Below are 20339 nucleotides of genomic sequence, written 5' to 3'. Positions count from 1 at the left end.
ATCCGGTCCTTTATCCTTGTTTAAAATATTTTTACAGAACTATTGTCATATTTGCTGCCATTTCTGCTGTTCTCTTGGCCAACTTACTCTGACAAAATACATTTTTAATGTTAATGAGATTTTTTTAACTGCATAAATAAAGGTTATATAAAAGTCACTGCCAAAAACTGATTGCGGCTTCTACCTTGTTACACGAATGTTGTTTGTGGCTCAATATAACTTTATGTCATCCATGAGGGATGCATTTAACATATGTTTCACATATTATAGCCCAACAAGTTACTTATAGCAGTTTAAATACGAGCAATCAGTTTTTGGCAAATACCGGAAATCACTTTTTGGCAGACAATCACTTTTTGGCACAACACCGGCACGCAGGACCATGCAGCCTGCGTGCCGAAGTGGACAGCATGCCGCCTTCATACGTGGCAGGACCCCCACACACCTCGACCTCCGTCTCCAGCTTGGCAGGTCCCGCTGGCGCGCCAGCCTCCGGCTCACCCCGAGCCGCGCGCTGTCCACCCTTACAGTGATCACACGGTTGTTGTAAAAGTACTACAGTACCTACATTCAACGGCTGCAGCTCTCCTGCTGCCAGCTGTACACATTAACACCAAAAACAACAACAGCACAAGCAGCGCACAGGTTTTAAGCCGGCGAGGCATCATTGTAGATGCAGTGAAGGTGAGTCCATCTCACCTGCAGCGGCATCGCAGACCACGAGCCGCCACAATAATAAAACATTTTTTTATTTAATTATAAATAAATTATTTCTCCTAATTATGTATAATTAGGAAAGATAACAAAAAACACTTAAGTTCATGAAAATTAATTGCGATTTAGCAATTCAATGAGGAATCCCCCTTATTTATTGAAAAGTATTGTATGGGTATCAGCGATACTGGCCCATATTTACTTGGTATCTGATACCAAAATCTGCAGTTTCGCACACCACTAATTTGAGGGTCGATGTTCCAGTTCACACTCCACACCAGTTGGTGGCGGTAATTCACAATTTTGTTGTTTGACCACCGCCAATAAACGATATAAAGAAGAAGGAGGGGGCGGAGCAAAGTAAGGACCTCCACGAGAAGAGGTGTTTGCACAGAGAGCTGCTTTTCCATTCAAAGAGACTAAAGTAGTACCAACGCTTGGATCGATATCTGCATCGATCTGCTCACCCTTGTCTCCTGGATCGTAGCTGAGATCAGCGTGAACCACGTGGGTCTCTGCTCCCTGATCTGTTTCCTGTGTTTGGAAAGAGTTCCAGCTTCATCACGGAGTTTCTCTCGGTTTGTGGGCTCATCTAAAGGTAAGCACCGAGCTAACTTTACTGTGAGTTCAGTTCATGTTGAGTTTAGCTCCTGAATGAGGTCTTCTGCTGCTCTCCTCGGTGTCTGTTCACAGTTTATTGTGAACACGTTGAGAGAAGAGTGAGAGAGTGTTTGGAGAAAAACACCAACTAATCATTAGCTCAGCATGCTGGGAGAAGTTGGAGCAGAAAAGTCTTTTCATTGTCCCTGCAGCTGTTTTTCTGCATGCACCAAACCTCTACAGCCTCATTTCTATTTGAAGTGATAACAGGAAATGGATGCGAGCGATCTGCTGCAGTATCAGGGTCACAATAAACTTTATTGTCCAGCTGCTGTGGATGAACACATGTGAGGAAGTGAACTCCTACAAAGTCTCATTTTAATGAGTCTGGCTGCTGTAAAGTGATGCACAGGAAGATGTTAACAAAAACTAATGAAACAGAGATGAAAGTAAACAGTGTTCATATTTGAAAGCACAGAGAATAAAAATATATTGTGGTGGTTAATGTGCAGCTCTTGGTGATTTGGGAGAATCATGTTTTTAATCATGTTGTGGATTGAATGTTGGGTTTTATTTCATTTTATCTACAGAAGTTTTTCCCAACTGTGATCGTTCAGATTGATTTGTTGGGTTGACTTGAATCATGTGAAGGTTTAAAGCTGCACTTCCCCCAAAAAGAATAAAGTATAATCATGAAGAATGTTATAATGTCTTCCAGTGTCAAACACAGCTGCACTCAAAGCAGGAAGGAAAGCACTGATCAAAGCTAATTAATCAATGGCCATGGTTACCGTTCACAGTGAGTGAGTCGCTGCAATTACAGCATTTGATCAATGAGCTTTAATCACTGGTTGTTGGGGAATGGTGGAGGTGGTGGGACTGGGGTCTGAAGGTGTGGAAAGTGTGGGGTGGGGGAGTAACAGGTCTGTCCCTGTTTGTGGAAACCACAGGAGGAGCTGTTCAGGCTGTTGCTGGGTGTGAATTGTTGATGGAGTCTTTGAACTTGTAGTTGCTGTTTTCCAGACTGAAGCAGAGTCGTTGGCTGAAAACTGGTTTTAGAGGTTCATTCAGGACACCTTCTCAGGCTCTTACAGCCTTACCTGTATCATAACAAAGTGTATAAACCCCAATCCACCTTTAACATGGTCCTTCTCCCAAACCTTCAAATAGGACTTTCTGGCCCTGTCATAGTAAAGGGCTGCTTAGAATATTAGAGCCAATGTCACAAAGTTCCTCCTGAAGTATAAGTGAGTGAGAGAGTTTCCTCACTTTGCAGCACAACACGTCTCACAAGATTTCTACAAGCAATCGGAGTGAAATTTGTACTTTGTGTTGTCAGATGAACATATGAGACACTTTGACTCTTCAGTGCAGTGTGGAGCCTAACAAAGATCTGTTTTGTGTCCCAGCTGATCAGCAGGAGGAGAAGAGTCTGACGGAGCAGCAGAGGAACATTTTCAGCCATCTGGACTCAGCTGAGTCACTACAGAGGAAACAATGAGCTCAACACAGAAGGTGAGGAAAATATCACAGTTTCACCAAATAATCAATCACATCTAAAACTCTCATACTCCCAACCTGTTATATGACTGTGTTGCATATTATTATATATTATGTATTTTCAATTATGTTTACAAACATTAAGAAGTCACAAGCAATTATTATTCTTTATTATTATTAGTAGTAGTATTAATTACATTTTCAATTGAATTCAGTGTTATTTATACAGCACCAAATCACAACAACAGCTGCCTTATGAGCACCTGCAGTTGTTTAGTGCTGTGCAAGGGGGGGGGGACCCCCACCAGCCCATTTTAACCCCTGACTATGTCACACAGTTTTGCCTCTTTCATCTTCATCTTAGCTTTCATGTGTTACTGTTTAGGCTCAGATCGGTTTGATTTTTGATGCCTGCAGTGATGAAATATCTCCCCGCAAATGCCTTAAACCAAAAGTAAAAAGCCTGTTTTGTAAATGTAAGTTGTAGAAAATAAAGATATGTATGTGATATAGAGGGACTAAAAGTAAAAAATTCCTCAGGTTACAATCCGACTCTGACGTTCTCCTTCACTCAACCAAGCTAGTAACTGTTACATTGGATTTAATAATTTGGAAAATTATAAAAAAAATATCTAATAGGAAACAGCAACGGGAAATATAAAGAAGTATAGACCTGGTAAAGTTCTAGTCTTAATATTAGTGTACAGCAGGAAGGATGGGCATGATTTTAGAGTGTTTGAACAGTCATGAATTATTTTTAACAGCAGGTTGGATGTAATGTGTTTCTACTACCAGCAGGTGGGGATAAGAGACCTTTAAGGTGTTTGGTGCCACACTCCACCTTCAGGTTTAAAACTAGTGTTAATGGAGGGAGTTTGAAGGTTGAGTTTGTTCCACGACTGCATTTCACTCACTGCCTCTGTTTGTATCTCTGTCACTGCAGGACCAACATGGAGCGAGAAGTCAGCGCTCTCCGGAGGCCGACAAACCTCACAGAAGAAAGAGAGAGAAAACATACAGCTGTGACGAGTGTGGGAAGGAGTTTACTAGGAAGGCTGAACTAAAACGTCATCAGGTCATCCACAGTGGAGAGAGACCGTTCAGCTGTGGCTTGTGTGGAAAGTCTTTTTCCTGGAAGGATGCTCTAAAACAACACCAACTCATCCACAGTGGAGTTAAAGCGTACAGCTGTGATCAGTGTGGCAGAGCTTTTACTCAAAGTAGCAGCTTACAGAGTCATCTAGTTACCCACTCTGGAATTAAGGCATACAGCTGTGAGATTTGTGGAAAATCGTTCAGCCACTTAAGGAACCGAAATACACACCTAAACATTCACACCAGACATTATGTGTACTGCTGTGAACAGTGTGATAAACAGTTTATAACGGGCACACAGTTACAACAACACATGTTTACCCACACTGAGGAGAGACCTTATAAATGTGACCTGTGTGAGAAGACTTTTAAAGCTCCACGTTACCTGAGGCAACACCAACAGATCCACACCAGAAAGAGACTTTACAAGTGCAGTTACTGTGAGGTATGTATTTATAATTTTATCTTGTCATTTTAGCCTGACTGTTTGGAACAACTCTGCTCATTAAACTGTGTTTGCATGGTAGCAATTCTACTGCATGGAAAAGCAGCTCTGGGTGATTATTCAGATTTTCATTTCAGTTATGATTTTTGTTTACACGATCATGAAAAACTAAAAGTGCTGAAAATTTATATGATAATGTTATGTAATGTTCAGGCAGTTTCCTGGTATATCATGATATTGTTATTATTTCAGCAGAAATGGCATTTTGTTTACAAAGCCTGATTCCTCTTTCAGGAGTACATGGAATAAAATAAAACACAAATGAAAATAAGCTCAAAACCAAACCATTCAGTAATCTTCTCTTATGGTTAACAAAGTTGTATCATTACGTAATGGTATTGTAATATTGTAGCAGTAGTATCATTGCTTGTTTTTAACTTTAGTACTTTTAGACATTAGTGTTAAAATACTCATTTAATATTATAATTGCAGTGTCATGGGGGTAGTAGTGTTTGTCTTGTGTCCCATTCAGCTGAGTGTTTTAACTGCACAGTTACAGTGTTATTAATGCAGTATTAAATGAGTATTACTGCAGTGTTACATTAGTAGTTTAGCACTGTGTTGGTACCCTGCAAATATTAGCATAGTAGTACTTTAGTGTAACTCAGATGTTGTTGTAACATGAAATAAGTATTACTGTAGTATTATGATGGTAGTATTGTAGTTATTGCAGCCCAGTAAACTGAGTGTGTTAACTGAAACAGTAAAATGTAATTGGACGTCTGCAGAGATGCTCTTTATTTCAGGCGACGTTCAGGATAAAAATGTTGAAGGACTGACTTACACTGTCTTTGTGTCTTTGTTTAGAAGCAGAGCGACACAGATGGATCCAGTTCTCAACCCTGTCATCGCTGTGGTGGTGGGAAAGACTTTTGTTGTGACCTTTGTGGAAAAACTTTCAGTTGGCAAGCTGACCTAAAAACACATCAACATAGACACACTGGAGACAAACTAAAATACTGCAAAGAATGTGGGAGAAGCTTCACCACATCACATCACTTAAAACGTCATGAACTCATTCACAGTGGGGTTAAAAAGCACGTTTGTGATCAGTGTGGGTCATCTTTCATCACTGCAGTCACCCTTAAAAGACACAAACGAGTCCACACAGGAGAGAAACCATACAAGTGCAGACACTGTGAAAAAAGCTTCTCACATTCAGGTAATCGTAACAAGCATGAATGTGCACACATGGAAGGAAACTACAGCTGTGACCAGTGTGACAAGAGCTTCAGGAATCTCAGTTCATACTCCAAACACAAACGATCCCACGTTACTAATAAACTGTTTCACTGTTACCAATGTGCCCAAACATTCACCTCATTGTCTACTCTGTACAAACATCAACGTGATCACTCAGGGCTGAAATCACTCCCATCACAGCGAATCTGAAGAGACAGAAAGATCCTCTTCTGGTTTCAGTGTCAGACTTAAAACCCTTAAGATCAGGCTCCACAGAGTTCAGGTGTAAAAATGTGATGAGGCAGCTGTGAATGAACATGTTCGTCTAGTGTACTGAGAAAAATTAAACAGGTGATGAATAACATAACCATGTTAAACTGTGTTATAGACAGGGATGCACCTAGCTGCTGCGCAGATACGCATGTGTGACAAAAATTACAAATATGTAGTGACACTTATGTTACCAAGCGCCTTTGCGTACTTGACCATCTTATTCAACCTGACACGTGTTGCTGCAGCTTCTTTGGTGTTTCGCCACCACCTAATAAACACCAAACGGAGCCAGAGCCAAAGAAAATACTTTTTTCTAAAAAGTGGCTCCAAAGTGCCGTGGCTTGAAGCTAACAATGAGTGCACTGAAATGTGGTGCAAGTCATTGCTAATAAACAAGCTAGCTGAGAAGAAATGTCCATATTTATATTCTGAGGATATTATTATTGTAGTGGCTAGGAGTAAATGTCAGACGTGCATATCATTCACGTGAAGGGGGCACGGATCGTTCAGAGCATCACACCATCACACCATCAGCTGGGAGTTAGGAGCCAAATTGCAGTTTGCTGAATTTTGGGGGATGCTTTCCAATCACAAAAGTCGAGCAGGAAATCATTTACATTGTGTCTTTCCAGCAATGGAGAGTTTACCTCCGACTCTCTTGGACTGATTGAACTGGATGCTGACCACACCGCGTAGGGATGGACTTGTGAGACTTCTTGAGGACAGAGGCTTGGATGACTGGACAACAAAGTTGGTCGCTGCGTGCACAAACGAGGCTGCTATCAATGTGGCTATGTCCAATGGCGTTGTGCCAAAACTCCAGTAACTTGCTACAGTTGGAGACTCCCTTGTGCACATTCTGTGCAAAGCACACACACTGGAAGATTTCTTAAATTTAGTTGATCACAAGGATCCTTACTGTGAGACGTTTAATCACTGTGTGGTCAAGCTGCTGCAGTTTTATTTGTAAAAAAAAAAAAAAAAGTGGAGCAAAAAAATAAATGCTACACTGAAGAAGCTGTGTGAAGAAAATGGGCTCCCCTTTGTAAAACTGGGTAAGTCTCATAATACATGGAGGCATGAAGACCACCTGCCAGCCATTATAATGCAACTGGCTACAAGTGATAACAGTGACTTGTAGCATATCTGCAATAGAGCGTTTTCAATGCGTACTAAAAACCGTCTCCTGAGTAGCTCACTAAAAAAGTTATGTGCACCCCTGGTTAGAGTCTGACAGCTGCTGGTAAGAATGACCTGCAGTAACGCTCCTTCCTACACTGTGGGTGTAAAAGTCTACTGCTGAACGAGCTGCTCAGTGCTTGTACCGTCTCATGCAGAGGTGTCCATGATGGATGTGAGCTTAGACCAGCGGTCTGTCATTTGTTTCGTACCAGGTCGCAAGAGTTGAGGCTCGGGCATGAAATTTATGGTTTTCAGAGTTTTTAATCATTAACTCAGTTCCCCTGCGACTTCTCCCATGTGTTATGAATAAATTTCAAATGCTTACACGTTACCATAGCGGCCAGAGAGCATTAAGAGGCAGAGAGGAGGATGTTACTCTGTTGTTGGCCCATTTTCAGAAGGAGGCTTCTAATAAAGTTAGTGAATACAGGTTTATTGTTATATTTACAAAATACCACAGTTTTTGTCTTGGTCATATCATTTTATTCTTTTGTATTTATCTGCAACACCTTAAATGTCTGTCTGGGAAAATATGTTTTGACATTAAACTGGTCCATGGCCCAAAAAAGGTTGGGGACCGCTGGCTTAATACATGATAGACACCAAATACACAACAAACTCAAAATGCTGCGTCAAATGACCCAGAACCATGACAATGACATCTATATTGTCTATATCTATACATAGTGTTGCAATGCTACGAAGGAACTGCAGTGTTTGGAGGAGTTAAGCATGCCAGCTAACATTAAAATTCTGATGTAAAAGTTTCCATTTAAACTGAGAGAAAAATGAAACAGGATCTTCAAGAGGACTGGCCAAAGAGCATGTTTCCCAGATTTTGGATAACAAATGGAGTTTCAGCTGTGCAAAGGGTCATAGCAAAATGTTTATTCAGTAAACTGTATGGAGGAAAACCGAGCCAACAGTACAGCGCAGTATTGTAAAACGGTATGTAGTTGTCATGGTCCTGGGTCGGTGACCCAGCGCTTTCAGTTGATGATTCTCACTTTCTAGTTTTTTTCTGATCTTGTATTGGTTGTTGGTGTTTGGTTGTGTTTATCTTCCCTACCTGCGTCTCCCTCGGTGCTCTGTTCATGTCCTCGTGTTGTTATGTAAAACAGTCTGTGTGTTTCCTGTTTTACTTTGTAGGGTTGTGTCTCGTTATGTCCATTAGTTCCAGCTGTGTCCCCTCCTGTGTGCCATTTCCTGATTACCTGGTGTGTGTATTTATAGTGGGTGTCGGTCTGTGTTCGTTGTTGGCTCGTCTGTGTTTCATGGTGTCCTGTTCCTCGTCTGCGTCTCTCTGCCACTCACCCCGTTCGTATGATCTCTGGTTTGTTGTTTAGCTCACCCAGTTTAGGTTTATGTTCTGTCCTGCCCTCAGTTGTATTATTTGTGCACTGTAAATAAAACCCTCACTCATATCATCGTATCGGCTGTCTGCATTTTGGGTCCTCCTTTTCCTCCACACCACACGGCTCACCCCGCCAGCCGTGACAGTAGTAGTGTTCACTTGCATGACAAGCAGAGCTGTGCACCTTGAAGGGATTACTTTTTAGATACTGACTGATGTTTAATGCAACATCACAAAGTTATTGCTTGTCATGAAGTGAAAACCAGCTCTCCGTCCAGGACTATTTGACAAAAAAATACTTTTTACTCCTAGAAGAAGGTGGGAACAAATCCAGTACATTTCAGACCTCTCTGGAAACTGTGGATTTGAGAATATTTACCATTGCTACAAGAATGACAGAAATGGATAAAAGGGAAAAGTTGTTTTGTGCCTGGAGATGTTGTCATGGTTAGATCCCAATGTAAAAACCTCGAGGGTCTTGGGTATTCTGAAAAAATTATAACAACCTTTGCAGATAAGAAAGGTCTGGTACGTGTAGTTCGTCTTCACACAAAAACAAACGTGATTGAAAAACCTGTAGCAAAAATTACTTTTGTTATGTGAAGCTACAAACTGATGAACTAGATTACTGGTAGAATGATGTATGAATGAAACATGGTCTGCCCTCTTATGCATATTGTATTAATGTATCATGACTTATTATGGCTCCTTTAAGTTAAAAACCACTCCTGCATGTTTTAGTAATAAAATCTTTGATCAGTTTCATAAATTGTAACACTGCTCATTTTAAGTGTTTTTTCATTTAGTGCAACAGCTGGATATTAAACTCATAATCAACATAAGCAGCTGTTTGTTTTCATTAGTGTGTTTTCACTATGTTGACAAAATACAACATAAAATACTTAATATAACCATGAGATGTGATTTGAGAAGTATTTTGTATATTGTGTAGGAAAAGCTGCACTGTACCGTAAAGCTGAGCATCAAAGTCTGTGTCCAGCCAGAGACGTCTACCTCAGATAAAAATGACATATTAGATATAAAAAATAACTGAAATGGCTGAAACTTTAATCCCAATGTAAAACAGAAAAAAGTTCCTCCATCCCTTTAACTGTGTTTTGTTCTGTACTGTGTCATAAATCTAGAGTGTGAACAAGAGTCTGATACATGAAAACACCCATTCAAAGGCATTGTGTAGTGCAGATTAGTGTGTGTTAGTCAGATGACTTCAAAACACAAATCTAAAGCAGGTTTTCCATCTATGAAAGTTCCTGTTCTGATGAGTCGAGAGAGAAAATTATTTCAGCTGCTAGTTCAATTCCAGCTTCTTTGGTTTTGTTGTTTAAGTCTTTTCAAGTTTCTATCAGTGCAGTTTGGGAATATTGGAAAAAAAATATTCATTGACAGGAAAGAACCAGTGGGGAAGATCTGAGAATATCAGGAACAACGTGAGCGTTCAAAGCTGTCATAGAAAATGTTTTTAGTTTAGGGTCAAAAACATATATGAAAATAATCTAAAGTAAACCATACTCATTAAACTCAACATATTATTACTGCTTTGAGAATTACATGGAAAAAATAATAACAGACGAAGGAAAACCTAAACTGGAAACAGCTAAACAAAGGATCAAGTGAAACATGGAGAACATAGCAAAAACCTGACAACCAGGAACAAGGAGCATGAGACAAACACTGAGGAGGAAATGCAGAGTGAAACACCGGGATGACAAACGGACGATCCGACAGGGAGCAGAAGGAAACACACAGCAAATATACACAAAGAGGACAATGAGAGGATGGAGAACTGGTGGGAACACAGCTTTGATTAATCAGACGTGACGAGGCGGGGAGCAGAGCTGAAGACATGATACAAGACACAGACTGTCAAAGTAAAAGAGGAAATACAAGACAGACACAGAGACGCAGTCTCAACACTGAGACATGGAAACATGAGAATAGGTGAGGTGAGCCGCAGGAAGAGAACAGAAACCAGGAACAATCAGAGTTGGGTCGAGTATCCAAAAATTGTACTCAAGTAAGAGTAGCATTACTTTAAAATATTATTGCTCAAGTAAAAGTGAAAAGTAGTCGTCAAAAAAGTTACTCAAGTAAGAGTAAAAAAGTACTTGGCGAAAAGACTACTCAAGTAGCGAGTCACTGTTTGAAATGTCCGATTTATTTTTTAAATAAATGTTATCAGACAAACAAAAATAAATAAATATACAAATGTTACCATTTTCAAAAGGAATATATGTAAAAACATCAACAAAATAAGGCACAACAATTCTAATTTCCAGATTTTAGTTTTTCACAACACAAAGCTTTTTTCACCAATACCTACAGTAAATAATATAAATATATAAACAGTGCAAATAATGTGTAATCCAGTGACAAGATATGCTGTAAACTTTATATTCATTTTTGCTCCAAATGGCACAGCAGCCTCAGAGAAAACATTAGAACGAGGCATCTTCAACATATGTACATACAAGGCAGCTCAGTTTACCATAAATTGTATGGGTGTGCATCTATTTCTGCATATTTAGCAAAAATGTGCCATTTCTTCACTCAGTGAGGTGATGGTTAAGCTTCAGCAGCAGTTTGCTCTCAAGATTCTTTCTGTGAAGCTGTGACTGTTTAGCAGTGAACAGGAGTCCTGCATGACTAAGAAGTCCTTCACAAGCTCCAGATGCAGGAAGAGCTGTATTGACTTTGATCGACAGCTTCTTGATGTGAGGAAAGCCATGCAATAGATCCACACCTCCAGTGAATGGACATGAAAGGTACCTCTCCAGCCCTGCTTCTGGCTTTCCTGACCCCATGGATCCACCATCTTCGTCGAATAGGCCGCTGTTTGTGCTGACCTCATCCAGCTCTGTGTCTAGTTGATGTCTGATGAAGTGGAGACCTGTGGAAAGATGTAAGGTTTTCAAAATAATTAGGTCTGGTCATTATAGTGCTGTATACACTGCCAAGCAGAAGATGTTTGTTTGGAGCTAGCCTCCAAAAGCTGGCCATACACTGTGCGACTTTTGGCCCATTTTGAGCCGATTTTTCAGTTGCGCAACTGTTTTGGGGATCACCCTTAATCGTGTGTGCATCGTGTCGTATACATGGGGTAACGAAAAGCAGTTAACACCTCACGACCAGCTCACAATCATCAATCGTATGGTCACATGATAATCAAACCTGTTTGAAATCCTGTCGCCCCTCAACGCAGCCTCTCACACTGCGCATGCACAAACACAGAAATGAAAGAGAAAAGGTGGAGCAGCACGGCAGTGCAGCGTGTGATCTCGACAAAAGAGATGGAGGCACAACTTGTAGGATGAGGCAAGCTCATCTGAGTACGTAAGCGTAGAGCTGCCACCCAGGCAAAAGAAAAATAGAGCTATATCATGTTATAACGTGAAAAGTTTATTGTTCTAGCAATATACCTTTCACGTTCGTACAATATAATATTTATATTGTACGAACGTGATAATTATGTATATTGTAATAACTTTTTACTTTCTACTTTTTAATAAGAAAAAAAATTGTTTGGGAGGATTTGAGGGTCGACGTTCCAGTTCACACTCCACACCAGTTGGTGGCGCTAATGCACCATTATGTTGTTTGACAACCGCCAATAAACGATGTAAAGAAGACGACGCGCCTTCCGGGATGACAGACGGAGCTATTTTTTCATCCAAAGCGAGTAAAAGAGTGAATTTGGATGATAAAACAAACGAAACCACTGTTTGGATCGATATCTGCATCGATCTGCCCACCCTTGTCTCCTGGATCGTAGCTGAGATCAGCGTGAACCACGTGGGTCTCTGCTCCCTGATCTGTTTCCTGTGTTTGGAAAGAGTTCCAGCTTCATCACGGAGTTTCTCTCGGTTTGTGGGCTCATCTAAAGGTAAGCACCGAGCTAACTTTACTGTGAGTTCAGTTCATGTTGAGTTTAGCTCCTGAATGAGGTCTTCTGCTGCTCTCCTCGGTGTCTGTTCACAGTTTATTATGAACACGTTGAGAGAAGAGTGAGAGAGTGTTTGGAGAAAAACACCAACTAATCATTAGCTCAGCATGCTGGGAGAAGTTGGAGCAGAAAAGTCTTTTCATTGTCCCTGCAGCTGTTTTTCTGCATGCACCAAACCTCTACAGCCTCATTTCTATTTGAAGTGATAACAGGAAATGGATGAGAGCAATCTGCTGCAGTATCAGGGTCACAACAAACTTTATTGTCCAGCTGATGTGGATGAACACATGAGAGGAAGTGAACTCCTACAAAGTCACATTTTAATGAGTGTGGCTGCTGTAAAGTGATGCACAGGAAGATGTTAACAAAAACTAATGAAACAGAGATGAAAGTAAACAGTGTTCATATTTGAAAACACAGAATAAAAATATATTGTGGTGGTTAATGTGCAGCTCTTGGTGATTTGGGAGAATCATGTTTTTAATCATGTTGTGGATTGAATGTTGGGTTTTATTTTATTTTATCTACAGAAGTTTTTCCCACTTGTGATCGTTCAGATTGATTTGTTGGGTTGACTTGAATCATGTGAAGGTTTAAAGCTGCACTTCCCCCAAAAAGAATAAAGTATAATCATGAAGAATGTAATAATGTCTTCCTGTGTCAAACACAGCTGCAGTCAAAGCAGGAAGGAAAGCACTGAAACCACTGATTTTGCATATTAATGCTCAAATAACTGACCTCCCAGCCCTTTGTTCCTTCAGTGGTGCTCTTTTCAGCCATTATGCAAATATAAAAGACCACCACCACCCTCTCCAATCCAGACTCAACGACCTCCATCACACCTCTCACACCCCCCCCCCCCCCCCCCCCCCTTTCCTCCTCCCTGAAACTCAGAATACACACTGAGGATGTGAGCCAAATATTTCAGAAACAGAAGCCCAGGAAAGCCCCCGGACCAGACGGTGTCTCAGCCTCCTGCCTCAAAACCTGTGCTGAACAGCTGGCGATAGGTGTGGAAAGTGTGGTGTGGGGGAGTAAAAGGTCTGTCCCTGTTTGTGGAAACCACAGGAGGAGCTGTTCAGGCTGTTGCTGGGTGTGAATTGTTGATGGTGTCTTTAAACTTGTAGTTGCTGTTTTCCAGACTGAAGCAGAGTCGTTAGCTGAAAACTGGTTTTAGAGGTTCATTCAGGACACCTTCTCATGCTCTTACAGCCTTACCTGTATCATAACAAAGTGTATAAACCCCAATCCACCTTTAACATGGTCCTTCTCCCAAACCTTCAAATAGGACTTTCTGGCCCTGTCATAGTAAAGGGCTGCTTAGAATATTAGAGCCAATGTCACAAAGTTCCTCCTGAAGTATAAGTGAGTGAGAGAGTTTCCTCACTTTGCAGCACAACACGTCTCACAAGATTTCTACAAGCAATCAGAGTGAAATTTGTACTTTGTGTTGTCAGATGAACATATGAGACACTTTGACTCTTCAGTGCAGTGTGGAGCCTAACAAAGATCTGTTTTGTGTCCCAGCTGATCAGCAGGAGGAGAAGAGTCTGACGGAGCAGCAGAGGAACATTTTCAGCCATCTGGACTCAGCTGAGTCACTACAGAGGAAACAATGAGCTCAACACAGAAGGTGAGGAAAATATCACAGTTTCACCAAATAATCAGTCACGTCTAAAACTCTCATACTCCCAACCTGTTATATGACTGTGTTGTATATTATTATATATTTTTAAATTGTGTTTACAAACATTAAGAAGTCACAAGCAATTATTGTTCTTTAATATTATTATTAGTTGTAGTAGTGATATTAATTAAATTTTCAATTCAATTCAGTGTTATTTATACAGCACCAAATCACAACAATAGTTGCCCCAAGGTGCTTCTTTTCTTTTCTTTTCTTATTTTCTTTTCTAAATGTACTTGTATATTGTTCACATGCTGAAATAAATTACCAATCAATCAATATTGTAATGTGGATCCTACAATAATACATACAGACGAAAAACCCAACAATCATATGACCCCCTATGAGCAAGCACGTTGGTGACAGTGGGAAGGAAAAACTCCCTTTTAACAGGAAGAAACCTCCAGCAGAATAACAGAGGGGCCATCTGCAGAGAGCAGTTAGGATAAAAGACATGCTGTGACATGCATAATAATAATAATTATTATTATTGTTATAATTCTAATTAGTATTAATAATATTATTATTATTGGTATTGTTGTTGTTCGAACAGACTTAATATTGGTTTATCACTGCAAAAAACACGTTCAAAGCACCACAACGGTAGCCCGATATCTGGCAGTAAACACATTAAGTGTGTATATTTTCCCTTTTTTGAGTTTTTTTGCTCATATAAATTGAAATGCTATTAATATAGATTGAAAATGAATGACATTTAATCGCCTTTCATCAAAAATGAATCCAATGTTTTCTACAGTGAAACGTTCGAACAGTCATGAATTATTTTTAACACCAGGTTGGATGTAATGTGTTTCTACTACCAGCAGGTGGGGATAAGAGACCTTTAAGGTGTTTGGTGCCACACTCCACCTTCAGGTTTAAAACTAGTGTTAATGGAGGGAGTTTGATGGTTGAGTTTGTTACACGACTGCATTTCACTCACTGCCTCTGTTTGTATCTCTATCACTGCAGGACCAACATGGAGCGAGAAGTCAGCGCTCTCAGAAGACCGACAAACCTCACAGAAGAAAGAGAGAGAAAACATACATCTGTGACGAGTGTGGGATTTGTTTTACTGTGAAGTCTACACTAAAACAGCATCAGGTCATCCACACTGGAGAGAAACCGTTCAGCTGTTATTTGTGTGGAAAGTCTTTTTCCTGGAAAAGTTCCCTAAGAACACACAAACTCATCCACAGTGGAGTTAAAGCGTACAGCTGTGATCAGTGTGGCAGAGCTTTTAGTCGCAGTAGCTGCTTACAGAAGCATCTAGTTACCCACTCTGGAATTAAGGCATACAGCTGTGAGATTTGTGGAAAAACCTTCAGTCGGATAGACAGCCGAAATATACACCTACGCATTCACACTGGACATGATGTGTACTGCTGTGAACAGTGTGGCAGACAGTTTATAACCAACATGCAGTTACAACGCCACATGTTTACCCACACTGAGGAACGACCTTATAAATGTGACCTGTGTGAGAAGACTTTTAAATCTCAGCGTCACCTGAGACGACACCAACAGATCCACACCAGAAAGAGACTCTACAAGTGCAGCTACTGTGAGGTATGTATTTATATTGTTATCTGTGTTAACTGAAACAGTAAAATGTAATTGGACGTCTGCAGAGATGCTCTTTCTTTCAGGCGATGTTCAGGATAAAAGTGTTGAAGGACTGACTTACACTGTCTTTGTGTCTTTGTTTAGAAGCAGAGCGACACAGATGGATCCAGTTCTCAACCCTGTCATCACTGTGGTGGTGGGAAAGACTTTCATTGTGACCTCTGTGGAAAAACTTTCAATTGGCAAGGCTCCCTAAAAACACATCAACGTAGACACACTGGAGACAAACTGAAATACTGCAAAGAATGTGGGAGAAGCTTCACCACACCAACTGAGTTAAAACAACATGAACTGATTCACAGTGGGGTTAAAAAGCACCTCTGTGATCAGTGTGGGTCATCCTTCACCACTGCAAGTAAGCTTAAAACACACGAACGATTCCACACAGGAGAGAAACCATACAAGTGCAGACACTGTGACAAAAGCTTCTCACAATCAGGTAATCGTAAACTTCATGAACATGCACACATGGAAGGAAACTACAGCTGTGATCAGTGTGACAAGAGCTTCAGGAATCTCAGATCATACTCCAAACACAAACAATCCCACGTTACTAATAAACTGTTTCACTGTTACCAATGTGCCCAAACATTCACCTCATTGTCTGCTCTGTGCAAACATCAGCGTGATCACTCAGGGCTGAAATCACTCCCATCACTGGATCACAGTGAATCTGAAGAGAGAGAAAGATCCTCTGGTTTCAGTGTCAGACTTAAAACCCTTGAGATCAGGCTCCACAGAGTTCAGATGTAATCTCCTGTAAAGATCTGATGAAAATGTTCCACTTGTAGGATGGATGTATAATCTCTTTTTCTGAAGGTTGCTCTCTTCCTGTTTCTGCGAGTGCTGACTGCACAGATGTAATATAGATCCATGTCACTGTTTGGAAGTATCAGAGAACTGCTGATGCTGTAAAGCTGCTGCTTGATGGGTTGTTGTGTTGTTATTGGTGATGCTGGATGAAGGGCTGGTGGACCAGGTGAGCTCAGGTTGTGGATAGATCCCGTCTGAGCTGCAGGTGATCCTTTGTCCTACTTGTTGGAGATTAACTTTACAGACTTGAGCTGGAAAAAAAACTAAGAATAAAAAAAACAAAAGAAAAATATATTTCTAAAGAAGTCAGAAAGAGATTTTCTTGTCACAATTTTCCTTTTCTGAAAATTGAATCTGAATCTCAGACCACAGTAAAATGTAACATTTGTCTTAGTGTTTTGACAAAGCATTTCTAAATACAGATAATGATTAGTGATGTAACATGTCATGTTTTCTTTAGACAGACAGGCCTCGGGGCTTCAAACCTCAGAAAGTCCCTTTGGCTCTCAGCTGAATTCCTCTGACACACTTTAACAACTATAAGTCAAAGGTCAGAGGTCATATGATTTGGGAATGACAATGCTGAATAACCACATCACTGATTAGGTATTGTAGTAGCAACTCAGACTATTATAATTATTTAGTTAATAATACGGGTTCAAGATGTTGTTTGTGGTTCAATTTCTTGCGTAGGTTGTATATGTGGCAGCTTTAGTCTTTCCTCTCTTTTTAAAAAGAGTTTTGTTACCGTCCACATTCAGGATGATGAACATTTCACTGATGGTGCTGGTGTGGCACTGGTATCTCCCCTCATCCTGAATGTTCACCTCTTTCAGCTGGAGTGAGGCGTTTCCTCTGGAGACCTGATCCTTGGAAAGTGAAGTCCTACTTCTGACTTAATATATGATCGAGCAGTTATATAAACATGAATCTATCCACCGAGCTCCTCCTCGTCTGCTGTGCATCCGTGTTCAGCAGCCTTTCATCTGTATCTCAGGTTTTGTATATTAAATAGTACCTGCTTCTGGGGTTCGACATGTTTCGGTTGTCTTATTTTACGTATATAATTAAGATGCTGTGAATAAGTATTTCAGTTGTATCCCGTAGTTGTTTGCTTGACATCGAGCTTTATCCAAGGAAAAGATTTAGCCATCCTTTTTCAGATTTAGCCATCCTTATATTTTGCTTGTTTTATTTTATTGTATTTTTGCACAACTCTGTTGCTTGTGAAGCTCGCACACAAGAATTTCACTCGCATGTAATGTACCCGTGTACCTGCACATGTGATGTGACAATAAAAGTGATTTGATTTGAAAAACAAAAACACTGTCTGTCTTTCCTCCAAAATCACACTTGGATTACAGTTGGACTGATTTACCAGGTGGTGATACAAAAAATAAAAGTCTAAGCTATTTAAATCTATAGAACATAATCAACAACAGAGACCAGACCTGAAAGTGTGAAACATACTGTATTTGGCAAAAATATATATACAACAAAATATAATAACAAATAATTATAAACAAAAATATTTTTTGAATAAGTGTTTTCATTAAGTGTTAGATAATAAACTCAAAAAGCTGCACTGTACCATAACAGCCAAGGAGCAACAAAGTCAGTGTCCACGTCTACCTCACATTAAACAGACATATTTCATATGAAATAACTGAAATGTAAAACTGTAGAAAGCCGACTAAAATATTTTAATTCTCTTGAAAACACCATGAATGGTTTTCATGGGTACCCCCTTTAATGAGCTGATGGGGGCACCCAGTGTATTTAAAACTGAAGCAGAGTCTCTGAGTGAACGTCCAGATGTGATCAATAGTGAGTCAGGATGTGATTCCTTCAAGAGTATACAGTCCTGGTGAGAATTACATAAATATTGGAAATTGGAAAAGTTGCTGCTTAAGTTTTTATAATAGCATTTTGCATACACTCCAGAATGTTATGAAGAGTGATCAGATGAATTGCATCGTCCTTCTTTGCCATGAAAATGAACTTAATCCCAAAAAAACCCTTACCACTGCACTTCATTGCTGTCATTAAAGGACCTGCTGAGACCATTTCAGTAATCGTCTTCTTAACTCAGGTGAGAATGTTGATGAGCACAAGGCTAGAGATCATCATTTCAGGCTGATTGTGTTAAAATGGCAGACCTGACATGTTAAAGGGGTGATGCTTGAAATCATTGTTCTTCCATTGTTAACCTGCAAAGAAACGCGTGCAGCCATCATTGCGTTGCATAAAAATGGCTTCACAGGCGAGAATATTGTGGCTACTAAGATTGCATCTAAATCAACAATTTATAGGATCATCAAGAACTTCAAGGAAAGACATTCAATTCTTGATATGAAGGCTTCAGGGCGTCCAAGAAAGTCCAGCAAGCACCAGGATCATCTCCTAAAGAGGATTCAGCTGCGTGATCGGAGAGCGTGCTCAGGAATGGCAGCAGGCAGGTGTGAGCACATCTGCACGCACAGTGAGGAGAAGACTGTTGGAAGACGGCCTGGTGTCAAGAAGGGCAGCAAAGAAGCCACTTCTCTCCAAAAAATAACATCAGGGGCAGATTGATCTTCTGCAGAAAGTATGGTGTATGGACTGCTGAGGACTGGGGCAAAGTCATATTCTCAGATGAAGCCTCTTTCCGATTGTTTGGGGCATCTGGAAAAATGCTTGTCCGGAGAAGAAAAGGTGAGCGCTACCATCAGTCCTGTGTCAGGCCAACAGTAAAGCATCCTGAGACCATTCATGTGTGGGGTTGCTTCTCATCCAAGGGAGTGGGCTCACTCACAATTTTGCCCATAAACACAGCCATGAATAAAGAATGGTACTAAAACAGCCTCCAACAGAAACTTCTTCCAACAATCCAACAACAGTTTGGTGAAGAATTATTGGAATTATTTTCCAGCACGATGGAGCGTCGTGCCATAAGGCAAAAGTGATAACTAAGTGGCTCGGAGACCAAAACGTTGAAATTTTGGGTCCATGGCCTGGAATCCTAATCCCATTGATAATTTGTGCTCAATACTCAAGAGGCAGGTGGACAAACAAAAGCCCACTAATTCTGACAAACTCCAAGAAGTGATTATGACAGACTTTTATGTTTTGGTGTTGCACTGACACGTCACGTGACTTAGACACTTTGGGGGTTGTTAAGTTGTTTACATATTAATTATATTGTGGCGGACCACCAGGTGGCTCCACTCATACCCAAGTTGAAGGGAAGTGCTGGGGTGGAGATTTTGGCGCTTACTATATGTGATGTTCTGAGAGTTAGTTAATAAAGTTGGAGTGACTGAGACACTGAGACCTCTCCTGTCGTTATTACATACCCCCACATTGGTGACCCCTGTAGCGAACATGCTAAGGCTCGACGACGAAGCCAGCATGCAACCGCCCGTGTCGCCCGTATCTAAAACCGCTACTGGTTCCACCGGTCGCTTAAGGCTGCTTTTCGCGCCTCCTTAAAGGATGGCAAATGGGTTGACCGCCTCCCGTGGGTTTTGCTTAGGCTGCGCTCTGCTGTTAAGGAGGATCTCGGCGCTTCCCCAGCTGAGCTAGTGTTTGGTCAGCCCCTCCGCGTGCCTGGAGAATTCTTGCCCGAGAACCCTCCCCCCTGCTTCGATCCATCTGTGCTATCTTTCAACCCGCTTTTGTACTCGCTTCGGGTTCCTGGTCCAGTGCACCATTGCGTGCCTGACACTTTTGTTCCAAAGACTTTAGAGACTGCTAAGTTTGTTTTTGTCAGGCACGATGCCCACAGGACACCGCTGCGGCCGCTGTATGACGGCCCATTCAGGGTTATCGAACCGGGCCAGAAACATTTTGTTTTGGATTTTGGGGA

General features: G+C 40.8%; 1 protein-coding gene across 1 annotated transcript; it reads left to right on the top strand.

Moving 5' to 3' along the window:
* Positions 1-2811: 2811 nt before the first annotated feature.
* On the top strand, positions 2812-17337 carry LOC148101556 (uncharacterized). The gene is made up of 5 exons (XM_087845524.1): positions 2812-2829; positions 3758-4354; positions 15026-15622; positions 15764-16384; positions 17254-17337. Exons 1-5 carry the CDS (start codon positions 2812-2814, stop codon positions 17335-17337), a joined length of 1917 nt encoding a protein of 638 aa, XP_087701650.1.
* The last annotated feature ends 3002 nt before the right edge of the window (positions 17338-20339 follow it).

This window comes from Neolamprologus brichardi, chromosome 9, assembly GCF_056152115.1.
Source record: "Neolamprologus brichardi isolate AB-2024 chromosome 9, ASM5615211v1, whole genome shotgun sequence".
Taxonomy (NCBI): Eukaryota; Metazoa; Chordata; class Actinopteri; order Cichliformes; family Cichlidae; genus Neolamprologus; species Neolamprologus brichardi.
Note: the sequence above shows the minus strand (reverse complement) of the source record. Positions and strands in the feature narration are given on the sequence as shown.

Bases quoted from the DNA above. Each gene is read 5' to 3' on its own strand.
- LOC148101556 (XM_087845524.1), top strand. The intron at 4,355-15,025 runs GTATGTATTTAT...CTATCACTGCAG, and splicing joins ACAAGTGCAGTTACTGTGAG to GACCAACATGGAGCGAGAAG. The intron at 15,623-15,763 runs GTATGTATTTAT...GTCTTTGTTTAG, and splicing joins ACAAGTGCAGCTACTGTGAG to AAGCAGAGCGACACAGATGG.